This window comes from Dermacentor andersoni, chromosome 3, assembly GCF_023375885.2.
Source record: "Dermacentor andersoni chromosome 3, qqDerAnde1_hic_scaffold, whole genome shotgun sequence".
Taxonomy (NCBI): domain Eukaryota; kingdom Metazoa; phylum Arthropoda; class Arachnida; order Ixodida; family Ixodidae; genus Dermacentor; species Dermacentor andersoni.
In genome coordinates this window covers 173293674-173308124 of record NC_092816.1, presented here as the reverse complement: position 1 = coordinate 173308124, position 14451 = coordinate 173293674, and the positions used below count along the sequence as shown (strand labels likewise).

At 47.7% G+C, this 14451-nt stretch overlaps 1 protein-coding gene across 1 annotated transcript in view; it reads right to left on the bottom strand.

The window, feature by feature from the left end:
* Positions 1-14451, bottom strand: part of LOC126524153 (uncharacterized) — a 67569-nt gene that overhangs the window by 38696 nt on the left and 14422 nt on the right. Inside the window, exons 5-7 of the mRNA XM_055067321.1 lie at positions 12161-12230; positions 10527-10646; positions 9106-9222 (exon numbers count right to left, since the gene is read on the bottom strand). Of these exons, the coding sequence (XP_054923296.1) occupies positions 9106-9222; positions 10527-10646; positions 12161-12230 (307 nt within the window). The remainder of the gene's footprint in view (positions 1-9105; positions 9223-10526; positions 10647-12160; positions 12231-14451) is intronic.

The window sequence follows — 14451 nt, the reverse complement described above, 5'->3', positions numbered from 1 at the left end:
GCATACTTAGTCAAAATCGATTAGCCGAATACACAAGTATTAGGTTCAACGAAAATGTTTCAATTAGAAACTTGTAGAGTGCTCCAGCAAACATCTAATTGAGTAGCTTCTAAATTTATACCTGTTACGTAATATTTTTTTTCTGCGTCTTAAAGAAAGCCCGCAAATTTATGAAAAAGAAAGCACGGGACATGCGCCCTTTTCTGCGTATAGAAGCATATATTATAGGAATTACCTGTTCGTTCGATTGAAATGCAGATATAACCTTGGCCATCGATAGCCATAGAAATGCAAAGTGTTAGCTTTGGCTGTCAGCGGCACTGGCTATCGCTCCCGTGGGCCAATCTTCTACGCATACACAATCACCTAAAAAAATGTTCAGGAGGATGGCTGCCTTTAGCTTCATTGGAGAAGCAACGAGCGCGTAATGCGGAAGAATGCGGGCTCGATTCGCACCTGCGGCCAGTGGCGTAACAACCTCTCTCTCTCTCTCTCTCTCTCTATATATATATATATATATATATATATATATATATATATATATATATATATATATATATATATATATTATTGTAACGAAGAAGAGTAGCCTGCCTGCGCCACAGCACCATCGCTACCGGCATGAGCTCGTGGTTGCTGTCGTTCGCCGAACGCTTGTGACGGCTACCCCTTCGCGCCCGTTGCTAATAAATCTCTTAGCAAGTGGTGGACGTGCTGGGTTTCGACCATGGAACCTGGAACTTCGATGTCGCACTCTACACCCCATCATGCCCGACGACCCACGCACTCCTCCAGCGGCACCGGCCACCTTGGTTTGTGCCGGTGCCTTGCGTCAGCGAGATCCCCCTATCTTCTCCGGCACAGATGACAAAGACGTTGAAGATTGGATCTCGTCTTATGAGCGAGTGAGTGCCCATAACCAGTGGGACGACGTTACCAAGTTAAGAAACGTCGCATTCTATCTTACGGACGTTGCGAAACTATGGTTTCTAAACCATGAAGCCGACCTAACATCGTGGTTGGTCTTCAAGACCAACTTTACCCAAGTTTTCGGTCGGCCTGCAGTAAGAAAGCTTCGTGCAGAACAGCGTTTGCGCACACGATCCCAAGAGGCAGGAGAGAACTTCAAGAGCTACATTGAGGACATTGTCGACCTTTGCAAAGGAGTGAATGCGTCGATGTCAGAGGAGGAGAAGATCAAACATATAATGAAAGGTATTCAGGACGACGCGTTTCAAATGTTATTATCGAAGAGTCCTCACACTGTCGCTGAAGTGATAGAATTGTGCCAGAGTTACGACGAGCTGCGCAGGCAACGGCTTCACACCCGACGTCCCACCCCGCCCGCCGACTCTCTGTCGAGCCTTGGAGTCGACGACAGCCATGCTGCTCTCTTCGTAAAAATTCAGGAATTCGTCCGCGCAGAGGTCGCCCGCCAGCTATCTTGAAAATCTTCTGTCCAGAAACCACCACCTGCTTTGCATCCTACGATCCGCGACTTCATTCAAGAGCAAATATCTCAAGCAGTTCCTCCAGCCGCTGAGCAGACACCAGTCACGGCTCCTCTCACTTACGCTAAAGCTGTTTCCCGATCTCGTCCACAAACGCCTCTGCCGCCCTCTATGCATCGACCGCCGACATTTTTGCCGCCATCTATGCCGCTTCACGACCGACGGCATTTTCCTCCTATGCCGCTACCCGACCGACAGCATTTTGCGAATCCTCAACCGCGACCCGGACCTTACCCCCACCAGTGGCGCACCTTCGATGACCGCCCAATATGTTTTGCTTGCGGTGGTGCTGGTCACGTGGCGCGCCGTTGTCGTCGTTGCATGCTTCCTCTTCAGAACATCCGGCGAGCGCCACCTTTCCCCGCTCCGTTTTCCTCTTCGCCTTCCAGCCTTCCTACCTCTTCCTTATCCCCTGACCGCCCAACCGCCTCTACTCGCCGCTCACCATCTCCCCGTCGTCGCTCGCTTTTTCGGATGCGGCGCCATCCCGTGTCCACCGAGCAGGAAAACTGATGGCCGCAGTTCCCGAGGCACGAACTGCGTCCACGTCGCAATGCCCAAGTCCTCGTCCCTCTCCAGCCAACGTAATTCAAGTCTCTGTCGAAGGAATCGCCATCCTGGCGCTTGTAGATACAGGAGCCGCCGCATCCGTCATTTCCGCCGACCTCTGCCGCACACTACGAAAGGTTTTCACGCCTCTCTCCGACTTCTCCCTTCGAACCGGGAACGCTCAAAATATAACGCCTCTCGCTGCCTGTACTGCTCGCGCCTTCATTCGAGGCCTACTGTATACCGTCGAATTCGTCGTGCTGCCCTCGTGTTCCGATGACATCATATTAGGCTGGGACTTCCTTGCAAATAATAACGCCGTTATTGACTGTTGTCACGCCGAACTCGAACTTTCTGCACTTCCCGACGTCGAGACTATCGAAAACGACCCTTCTAGTGTTAAACTCTGTTTCCGAAGTCAATTCCGTCCCTCCACGCTCTTCCCTGCTTGTGCCTGTGTCGTGCGCCGCTCTTTCTGATGCCACTGTTCTTTTTACGCCCTCTGAGGTGTTCATTCGCCGCCGATGTTATCCGCTGCCCTTTGCTCTCCTTACCCTTCGACCCTTCGCAATGGTGTCACGAAAATGGTCGTCGACAATCCCACGGCCTACCCTTTAGCTTCATTTCATGGTGAATGCCTAGGCCGTGTTCAACCGGTCGACACCTTTTGCATTTTTGACGCTCCTGCCGTTTCTACTTCTGCGGACCTTGGCGCACTTACTTGTGACCCTGCGGTTGATCAATCACTCCTCGACGCTTTCCACTGCTCCATCGACGATGGCACGTCGTCTTCAGAACGAAGCCAGCTTATTGCTCTCCTGCAGAGGTTCAGCGCTTCTTTCGACAGTCATGCTTCCGGTTTGGGCCGCACATCGACCGTTTTCACCAGATAGATACCGGCAGTCATGCACCTTTACGGCAGCGCCCTTACCGAGTATCCGCCTCTGAGCGCCGTGTCATTGACCAGCAGGCTGCTGACATGCTCAAGCGTGGCGTTGTGCAGCCTTCCAACAGTCCCTGGGCATCACCGGTCGTACTCGTTAAGAAAAAGGATGGCTCTCTTCGATTCTGCGTCGACTACCGACGGCTGAACAAGATAACGCGCAAGGACGTTTACCCGTTACCGCGCATCGACGACGCCCTCGACTGTTTGCAGGGAGCTGAGTTCTTTTCTTCGCTGGATTTACGTTCCGGATACTGGCAAGTCCCTTTGGCACCATCTGATCGACCTAAAACAACATTTGTAACACCTGACGGATTGCACGAATTCATCGTAATGCCCTTCGGCCTGTGTAACGCTCCAGCCACTTTTGAGAGAATGATGGACAATATTTTACGCGGCCTCAAATGGAACACATGTTTATGCTACCTGGATGACGTAGTTGTCTTTTCCGCTGATTTCCGAACTCATCTCAGCCGTATCGAGAAAGTTCTGAAATGCCTTACTGACACGAGACTTCAACTTAACACAAAAAAATGTCGTTTCGGCGCCCGAAAGCTCACTATTCTTGGCCATGTTGTATCGCAAGACGGCGTCCTTCCGGATCCAGCCAAGCTCCGCGCTGTCACCGACTTTCCGCAACCAAAGAAGTTAAAGGAGCTTCAAAGTTTCCTTGGTTTATGCTCATACTTCCGACGTTTTATTCGAAATTTCGCTTCCATAAGTGCACCCCTGACAGCCCTTCTAAGTGGCGACAAAGAACTTTCCGCTTAGTCGCCCGCCTGTGATGACGCCTTGACGAAATTACGCCGCCTGCTAACCTCGCCACCTATCCTCCGCCACTTCGATCCTGCAGCGCCCACAGAGGTCCACACCGATGCCAGCGGCGTCGGACTTGGCGCCGTGCTCGCGCAACGAAAAGCGGGGTTTGATGAATATGTCGTTGCCTACGCGAGCCGAACTCTGACAAAGGCCGAGGCTAATTACTCTGTTACAGAGAAAGAGTGTTTAGCCATTATTTGGGCCCTTGGAAAATTCCGTCCTTATTTGTATGGTCACCCTTTCGATGTCGTCACTGACCATCACGCCCTTTGTTGGCTGTCTACCCTTAAGGACCCATCTGGCCGACTTGCTCGCTGGGCCCTTAAGCTACAGGAGTACGACATCCGCGTTCTCTACCGTTCCGGCGGCAAACACATGGACGCTGACGCTCTTTCTCGCTCACCGGACTCCGCAGACTGCGCTTGCCTATCCGCCCTTGAGCCCCCACTTCCATCTCATGCACTGCGCAACATGCCGTCGGAGCAGCGCAAGGATCCCTGGATCAGTTCTCTCATCAGGATCCTTTCTGATCCATCCACCTCTTCACCATCTCGCGCTCTTCGCCGCCAGGCTACCCACTTCTGCATTCGCGACGGCCTTCTTTATCGCCGTAATTACCTCTCTGACTGTCGCAAGTGGCTTCTCGTGATACCCCGCCATATCCGTGACCTTATCTGCGACGCTTTCCACGCAGACCCTCAGTGCGCACATGCCGGCCTCTTCAAGACCTATGCTCGACTACGCGTCCGATTTTATTGGCGCGGCATGTATAACTACGTAGAAAGTTCACTCACTCCTGTGCGCAGTGCCAACGCCGAAAATTACATCCCGGACAAGTCTACCCGTCACAACGCCTTCCCTGCCCAGGTCGGCCCTTTGATCGTGTTGGCATAGACATATACCGGACCGCTACCCTCCACTCCAGCAGGCAACCGCTGGATTATTGTTGCAGTGGATCATTTGACCCGCCATGCTGAAACAGCTGCTCTGCCGACTGCCACCGTCCGCGACGTTGCATCGTTTCTGTTACGACATTTCGTTCTTCGCCACGGGGCCCCTCGCGAACTTCTGAGCGATAGAGGCCTCGCCTTTCTTTCCGATGCTTTGAAGGCCCTACTCGACGAATGCCGAATCGTTCACCGCATCAGTACAGCGTACCATCCGCAAACTAACGGCATGACAGAGCGCTTCAACCGTACTCTTGGCGATATGCTCTCCATGTACGTCGCCTCTGATCATTCAAACTGGGACCAAGTTCTCCTTTTTGTGACGTATGCGTACAATACTGCGGCCCAAGCAATTACTGGTTTTGCCCCTTACTTTCTCCTATACGGACGAGAACCTTCTACTACGCTCGATACCATTCTTTCATATATACCTGACGCGTCCGAAAGTTCTCCGCTATCTGAAGCTGCTCGTCATGCCGAGGAATGCCGCCAGGTTGCCCGCTATTTTTTCACCGAGGACCAGTGGCAGCTGCAATCCCGTCAATCTGCCGGCCGTTCTGCACCAACTTTTTCGCCTGGCTGTCTCGTATGGCTTCGGGTACCCGCTACTACACCCGGCCTCTCCTCAAAACTTGTCGCAAAGTACCTAGGACCCTACCGTGTTCTGGAGCAAACGTCCTCCGTCAATTACATCGTAGAGCCCCTCACGTCATCGACGGACCTACGCCATCGCGGCCGCGAACTTGTCCACGTCTCTCGCAGCCGTACTACGACCCAATGGTAGTCTCTTCGCCTTAAGCCGCTAGGATGGCGCCTTTTTCTGCGGAGGGCGTCTGTAACGAAAAAGAGTAGCCTGCCTGCGCCACAGCACCATCGCTACCGGCATGAGCTCGTGGTTGCTGTCTTTCGCCGAACGCTTGTGACGGGTATACCCGTTCGAGCCCGTTGCTAATAAATTTCTTAGCAATTTATATATATATATATATATATATATATATATATATATATATATATATATATATATATATCGAGAGAGAGAGAAAGAGAGAGGAAGGCGTGGACCTTGGCCTGGCAAGCTGTCTTTGCAATACATGCCGCCTGGGATCGCTCTGCCGTCGCTGTCCTGTCGGCACTGATGCCACGACAACAACGGAAGCTGTACGAATGTAAACCTGTACATAATTTTCCCTTTGACTTCTGCAGTACATGATCGTATGCTTTAACACAAAGCTTGACACGGACGATTCCTGCCAAGGGGGGCGCAGCGAGCACGCCGGGCAAAAGGTTTAGCTAGATGGCGCTTTAACGGCCGCACGTTCTTTCATTTAATATGTGAATGACACGTTGATTTATTATAAAATTTTAATTGAAGGTATACAGAAGTTGATGCTCATGATCGGGCGGAGCATACTCGCAGCGAGCCCCGGTGGCATGTACTATGAAGATCACCTCCCTTGGGGAATACCCTATTTTTGACAGTTATCGTTGTCAATGACAGAACTGCTTATCAATCACAGATTATGAACCATTACAGTCTAACGACGTCAAAATTTTCTGAAGTGTGTCGCTGAAGGGAGTAAAAAAAGTGACTAATGTTATCGCTAGAACTGTCAAGTAGATTTTAGGTGTTTTGGAACACTCTAATATAAGCTAATGCAATACAAATCATTTACCTGGACGTTTCATTTTGGTCTAATGCCCGTGCAGCTGAACGAAGTCAGTGAATTTATAAGCAGGGTGTAGAGGGTTTCACTTTTACTAATGCATTTACTATAGTGAGGGTGCATATTCGTTGTTTCGAATGTGAATAGCTGATGTGTAATATTGTAATCGTATTTGAAGATGATCCATTCGGTATTTTCGAACATGGAAACTAACCAAATATTTATCAGCAACCGACTGTTAGAGTCGGGTTACTATTTTTCACCTGCGGAACAAAAAGAATTTCGCAAATTATCACAGGTAAAAGTACGACAAAGTTTTTGAAGCAATTAATGCAGAAACAAAATCGCTAATGCGAGCTTTGTTTTCGGTTTATGGTGGAAGTGTGGCGCTAGTTAACATATTTTGGTTGGAACTTGTACGCATACATAAATACCCAAGAATGTGAACGTGGGACCAGCCGCACACAATTCGCAGTGCAACGCGCGGGTAATGCGCATGTTGTGTTGATTTTTCCTCCATTTTGTTCTAGCTTGTAATTTTTGCCCCTCCCCCATTTCAATAAGAAAACGACAAATAATTTTCTTTATGCTTTCCTTTTCTTCATCATTTGTTCGTGACACATGGTTGGGACTAACAAAAATGTGCGAGCGTTCTTACCAAAGTGGCGCCCTTACAAAATCGGGCCCCTGGGTTCCCCTTCTTTTCGTCCAATATATGACAACCGGTTACCTTTGCTTCTGGTTTGCCAATTAGTCTTACTTGCAGTCTAGTGCTCTGGCAGTTTTATTCTTTACGGTATAATCGGTGATGTCTTCCTTTTGACCTGCAGGCCATTTTTGTCTACGGCACACTAATAGTTAATGAGCTTTTTGTTTTCCTTTTCCGTTACTTCTGATATTTTTTCAGCAACTATTTATTTATCATTTTTGAGCAGGTAGTCACGCAGCAGCCTGTCATTCTTGGAAAGCTTGCTTGCCACCAGGCTCTAAAGGCGCGAAGTTGCTATTCGCGAAGTTATTTTATGACAGTTGCAGTGACCTTGTAATTAAAGCGATCCTAATTGTCCGCTATAAGTGAATGCCTAATCAGTAAAAGCGTGTTGCCTGATTACACTGAAATAAATATGCCTTCTGTAAATATGCGTGTATGCGTTTGTCTATTCCTTATCAGATTCGATAATCGATACTTACCATTCGCATTCGATTGGTATTCGAATGAGGCGATATTCGCCCACCTCAAGTGTTTACATAACGAATTATTGCAGTTTAAACTTTTCGTTACCTTCGGATTGGAAGGTTAGAAATCAATCGCGATTAAATAGAACACAAGTAACGTAGTTTTCCTAGCATGAAAAGCGCTTAGTCTACAATATCTCTAAATTTCTTGTGGTTCTCGACGTTCCCGGTAGAACCAACTTCTGTGGAATGCGCTTGACCGCATGTTGTTAACACGGCGATCACAGTTACTCGAGCTTTAAATAAGTGAAATACATTTTCACCTTTGATCTACCTGGTAACCGTCTTGGAGTAGGGATCGGTTCGAAAGCGGTGAAAAGCGTAAACGGTTTTTTTAAGACGCGCGTGAACGAGCTCAGCCGTTCCGATATGTGCGCCTTTTTTTTTACGCATTCGATACGTCGTATTCATCTGATGTGCTCTAAATATGAATAAAAATTTATTTCATTTGGTTTTGGTAAATTAGCTTTCTGACACGCTTGCGCACGCCTACAAATCGAATGGGTTTAATGACACCACTGAACCCGCAGCGTATAAATGCATTGAAATAGGTTTTGTAAGTAATAAAGAAACATCGATTTTGTTAGCACAATGTGAAGGTTATGACGACCACTGTGCTGCGAAACACATTCCCACTGTGAAGACTACCAACTTGAAGGCAACCATAACTGAACCGTAGTGACGGATCGCACGCGTCGTACAGAGAATTTCGGCGGCTTACATGTGGCTTTTGAATAATAAACTACGTTTCAGAAGGTTGTTTTTGAAGCAACATTTGTGACTTCTAAGTCGTTAAGTTATCGTCCATTGTTCTTTCAAGTCAGTAAAAAATGTAGCTGATTGCTAAAAGAAAACTTTTTCGTAAACAGAAAAGAATGCCGCTGTAACTCGTGCTACGAAATCGCTGAAAAGGCAACGCTGATCATGTACCAGTAAACTAAAAAAAGCATATCTGATTTTGTTTTCAAATATGGTTAGTTTAGATAGCCCCAAGAAACAGGGGATTATGCAAGGGATGGTAGTTTAATCTTGTTTTGGACTGCCCATCTTGCAAGGCGCGTCCCACAGGCAGCTCGCACCGTGAAGTACCGCAACACTTCTGCTTAGTGAGCCCGGCCGAACCTCGTCTGCTACAGCACGTGGGGCCCGGATGACAATCCCGGCCAGCCAAGCGAGGGATACGTTACAAAAAAAAAGTGCTTATGTGGGTTCAATTCTGAGAGGAAACATGGCATCAGCTGTTGTTTCGTTGGGTTTTCCAGTGTGCAGCCGACAGTGCCCGCTTACAAAAGTGTGTGTGTATGAGTAGTGAGGCAGGGGGGGGGGGGGGGGGGGGGCAAGTGGCCTTCTTCGCCCTTTCACCTGTTTTGACTGTACAGGGGGATGAAGCAAGCGCAACGCGTAACTGCCCCCACGTGGAAGACATGCGTGCTCACTAGTTTTCGAGCAGCACCCTGGCGACGTAGTAACCGAGCACGGCGCACGAGGCGGACACTGCCGGGAGCACCACGCACTGCCACTGGGCCGCGCTGAGGCGGCGAGTGTGGGGCACCCTGCGTCGGCGGCCCAGCAACGAAAGGCTCTGCTTTAGCGTCAGTCGGAGACACGTAGTTCTACGAAGAACAACGTCATTTATTCGACAGGATAAAGTGGTCACGTGCAAACAAAGGAAACCACAGCTGGTCGGTCAGAGCAGCAGAGTGGGTGCGAACATTAAAAAAAAAAAAAAACAACGAGCGTGTTTCACGTTAGCATACGAGTAGATTGGAAGGTTGAACGATCGTATTAGGCGCGACATGTAGTACGTATAAAATATTTTATTCAGCGTCCAACTAGTCGTACCACAAGAAGCATCCGAACAAGTTCCTAGATTTATCAGGGTCCAGCATCAAAGTCATCAGGGTAAAGATCAGGGTCGTAGACATCGGCGTCCAACAGTGGTAGCAGCCACTTTTGTGACGCATCATCTGACGGACTGGACGATCTTAACGCACTTGCGCTTCCCACTTCAGAGAAGGGCCGTTTGTCGAGATTTCCCAAACGCTCGAATAACAGAAACGAATGTGTTTCTGTTATCCGCGCGTTTGTGTTTCTTGATTGTGCTTTTATTGTGATCCATTAAAACAACTTTTTTTGGAACATATAAGAGCGCTTCCCGTTGGGCCGTGCAATATGGTTGCGCAGCAGTGGCAGAGCGCCCGAATCGCAATCCTGTGGTGCTTAGTTCGAAACCCAACTAACGATCTTTTTTGTTCATGTTACCCATGCGTTCGAACGTGGCGTTACAGGAAGCGCCGGATTTACAGCTTGGCACAGTACAATATAAAAATGTTCTCGATATAGAGAGGGCCAATTTACTGAAATTTTCTTTCGCTCTACTATGTAATTAAATGGGTCAACAACTACGCTAGTCTCGCCAACAGCTGTTAGAGGTTGTTAGGGGTTAGCTGTTAGGGTTAGGGGTTAGGGACCTCTAACAGCTGTTAGGGGTTACAGGTCGGTCGACAATATGCAACAATAGAAAATGATCCACTGAAACCTCTGACCCAACATAAAACAGAATTGGAACATAGTTGTTACATTAGTCCAGACTGGGCTGCCGTGAATGGAAGTTTGATTCTGCGGCTGCAACAAAAGCTTCAATTGCCAGGGGCGTCTTGCAACCCAAAGGTTTCCACTGCAAGCTATTCCGAACATTGCATCTGGCGACAGTACATAAACATATACTCGCACTAGCTTATAAAAAATATTTCAGCGCACTCTTGAAAACCTAAACGTACATATTTCGTTCATTCAAATTGTAGTCACTGGCAAAATATTCTTTTTTACTTGCTGACGATGGTCGTTTTGCACCCACCGTCGATCGTAGTCGATCATGAGGCGGTACTCCGGGCTACCCGTAAACGTCGTCATGGAGACGAGAGAATGCACCATTAGCGTGCTGTACAGCAGGTAGCCCTCCAACTTGGTGTAACGCCTGCATCACGAAAGCAGCGCGTTCGCACACGCTATACGTGAAAACGCCGAGAAGTGAACTTGCAATTAGCGTGCGTTGTTTGATCGCAGGATGAGTTGACTTAATGGTGCACGAGCAATGTGCAACGCAGGAGAGTGAACGCAAATGCACTGACGGGACTTCATTTTTGCGATAGGGATGTGTCTCTCCGCTGACACATTGGTTCCTTTTTTTCATGAAATGAGGAGTCGTGAATAAACAATGAGGAGTCACTCTCGCGAGGGTTCCGACCCCTTAACGATACGACTGCAAACTACTGCAAAACCCGTTCAGGATAACAATAGGCTCCGCAGAGAAACCTCCGTCGCACAAGAGCCCTAGTTAATTACTAAACCACAATATTCAGTTCTAGGACAGACAGCGAAAAATGTCAACGATAAAACGCATACCGTTAATGCTTTTGCATACTAGTCGCAATTCTGGCATTCGCAGCATGCTGATACAGCCGAAACCCAGCAAAGGTGGTGACAGGGTCAATAAAGCGACAGTTGGACATCATTAAAGAGGTCTGTTAGGTGACCAAGAGAAGTAGGCTTAGTAGCTGAAGAAAAAAAATATAATGAGCAGAAGATCAAACCCCACACCACTAACCGCCGAGATCACTGGCTCGGGAAAACAAAAGACTAGATTTTCGATCCTTAGTTTTTCAATATATAATCAATCAATCAATCAATCAATCAATCAATTTTTCTTTAGTTAAGAAGTTTGCTTTTCGATGATGGCAGTCCCTGCGGGACTTTGCACTGGAGACTGGCCTGGCCAGCCAGATCTAGGCCTTCAGGGGCGGGTGGGGCTTGGTGTCGCCGTCTGAGGCAGCGAAATCACTCAGAGTAGAGCGGTTTAGGTTAAGGGATGCAAGTCACACCCAAGTGTTGGGGGACGCGAACTGCTAGTGTATCAAAGAACTCAAAGGGAGGACAGAAAAACGCGAAGGGTCAACAACACGATTGGGTTGCGGCTTGAGTCTCCTAGCCTAAAACTCTCCAATCCCTCGTCTTCAGCAGCGGTGGTAGTGTTCGCCCTGTCACTTTTTTTCTATGTCCTTGCCAACGGGCCCGCACCCCAGCATAGGTCACAGAGCCATCGCTTCTTCAATGAAATTTATTCTTTCAATAATTGACGGATATGTCGACTAGAGGTCGCTATCTGATTATTTGTTTTAATAATTAAGTCCGGATTATTTGGGCAGTCAGTGCCGTGATTCAGCGTTCAGTGAAGGCATTAGGAACAAGCTGCATCACGAAAGGGCCCATTGTGAAAGATGTCCGAGAACAAAACGAAATGTTTCACAGCGAACGTATTGTAATATCAAATTGAAGCATCTTATATCAAATGCCTTCAAGGAAGATTTCAGAAATAATGTGTGCGCCGTTTGACATGCTTGTATATTGCAGTGAAATCTGCCTTTTGCCTGAACACGATGTCAGAAAATAAAAAAGCGATGCCAGAAAATCAAACGAGAAGCACATCCTTACGAGCTGTGCCAGAGGCATATCTCCATGAGCTGAGGGTTGCCAAACACAATCGGCTCCAGGAACTCGGCGTCTGAAAGGATAGAGGGATGTTTAATTGCCGTTCCGCAAAATGTAGATTCACAAATATCGAGATTACAGTTTCTAAAGCACAGTCAAACCATCTGCGCACGATTGTTTTGTAGCGTTTTCTGTAAAGGCGAAGAGAAAGGACATAACCTCGTGGCTACTGAAATGGAACGCCTGTTAAGAGAAAGCTTTAGCTCGGGTGGCCTATCAAAATACATGTAAAAGGAGAATTCGTTTTTCTCGGCAACCACTGTACCAAACTTGACGAGGTTTGTTGCATTTAAAACAAAAACTTAAAATCCAGCGACTGCTTGTTTCGAATTTTTGATTGCGAACCTCAATTTTTATTTAAAAAAATAGAAAATTTTCAAAAATGCAAACAAACAGAACTATCAAGTTTAGAACTCCTTCACTCAGCAAGGAAAACTGATAATACAATTCTGTGAATTGCATCTGATGGTACATGCAAAGCTGACAACATTCATACGTTACACATGAATTTCAAAAAAGAAATTGGTAATATGAAAATACACCTTTTGCAGAACCCTTGTAAACAACGTAACAAATTCACGTAAGATATAAAATGACATAGAATTTGTCCGCTTTCCATGGTCTCATGGATGTCGTTTACAGAACCACGATATCTTCTCTTGATGCAGAGCTATGAATTTGTAAACTTCCTGCTTCTATGTTTTTCAAACTTTCGAATTCTTGAAAAATCTTGTAGCAACATTCAGGACATAAATCAAAATTCCGCTTCCAACAGTCACTAGAATTTAACTTTATCTCTCAATGTAACAAATTTCATTAAAATCGGTACAGGAGTTATCTAAGAACGTTTTCGCGTTTTACATGTGTTTGAATAGGCCGCGTGGGAGTTGGGCCCCAGCTAAAGCTTCCTCTTACCCGCCGTGGTTGCTCAGTGGCTATGGTGTTGGGCTGCTGAGCACGAGGTCGCGGGATCGAATCACGGCCACGGCGGCCACATTTCGATGGAGGCGAAATGCGAAAACACCCGTGTACTTAGATTTAGGTGCACATTAAAGAACCCCAGGTGGTCAAAATTTCCGGAGCCCTCCACTACGGCGTGCCTCATAATCAGAAGGTGGTTTTGGCACATAAAATCCCATAATTAAATTTTTAAATTTTTCTAAAGCTTCCTCTTAAGTGGCTAAATTTATTTTTATACCAATAGCTTTCTTTGCGCATTTCCCCTTACTTCGGAGGATCTGTCCCGCGTCGCTCCCTTGACGATAGGGGTTTAATAGGCAGATAGTAGTTTGCCGGAAAGCAGCGATATCGGGGGATGGCAGTCTTGTCAGGCTTGACGATTGACCGAGTGATCGCTCCCGACCGGCGACTGGAGTGCGTATAACTTCCAGGCTTGTCGCCACGCTATCGCCATCACGTCATCATTCCGCCGTTGTTATGACGACCTGTCGTTGAGGTCACGAACACTCAGGCATCACACGCAAGTGGACGCGTCAGCAAGTCTACACTACGAAGCTTGACTTAGGCAATGCTGTTCCAGCTATTTCTGGCAATCTTTTCATTCTCAGGGTAAAGTGGTGGTGGTGTCGCATATGGCTCATTATATGAGAAACGCACCACACTTGCTGCCTAACACGCTCAACTCACAAACAAAAAAATCGAGTTCTGAAGAGATATGGAAATTGTAGTGGCTGCACGTCTACCGATAACTGGCACGTGCGCTACTGCGACACGCCCCTTTGATAAAGGCTTATATACCGCGGTGCCGAGCTTAGCCCGCGCACTTCTTTCCAGCTTATCACAGACGGCGGCCCAACTGTGCTGGCACTCGCCAGTCACCTTGTCCATAGAATAAAGAAATTCCTTTTGCGTACTTTCCCTGCAACTGCCTGGTTCTTGCCTGCCTGGAAGAACACCACATAATGGCAACGAGGAGAACGCCCCCCCTCCCCGCGGTGCCTTGCGCACGACGGCATAAGGCGCGCTTCCTCCCCGCTTTCCTCCCTTGCGTGCGCGAGATTCGCATGCTTTCACTCACACATACAGCACACGGTGCGCGGCGACAATGTTATCGCCTTTGGACATTATACGGAACATGACGGCGACGCCGACGGTAGAAATGCACCCGGAATGTCCATACAATTTCTATCTAAATAAACAAAACAAGGGAACTGTTGGGGTGATGACGAACCGTCACATGAGCAGCTAGAACTGTGACTTTCCACGTGTCTGAC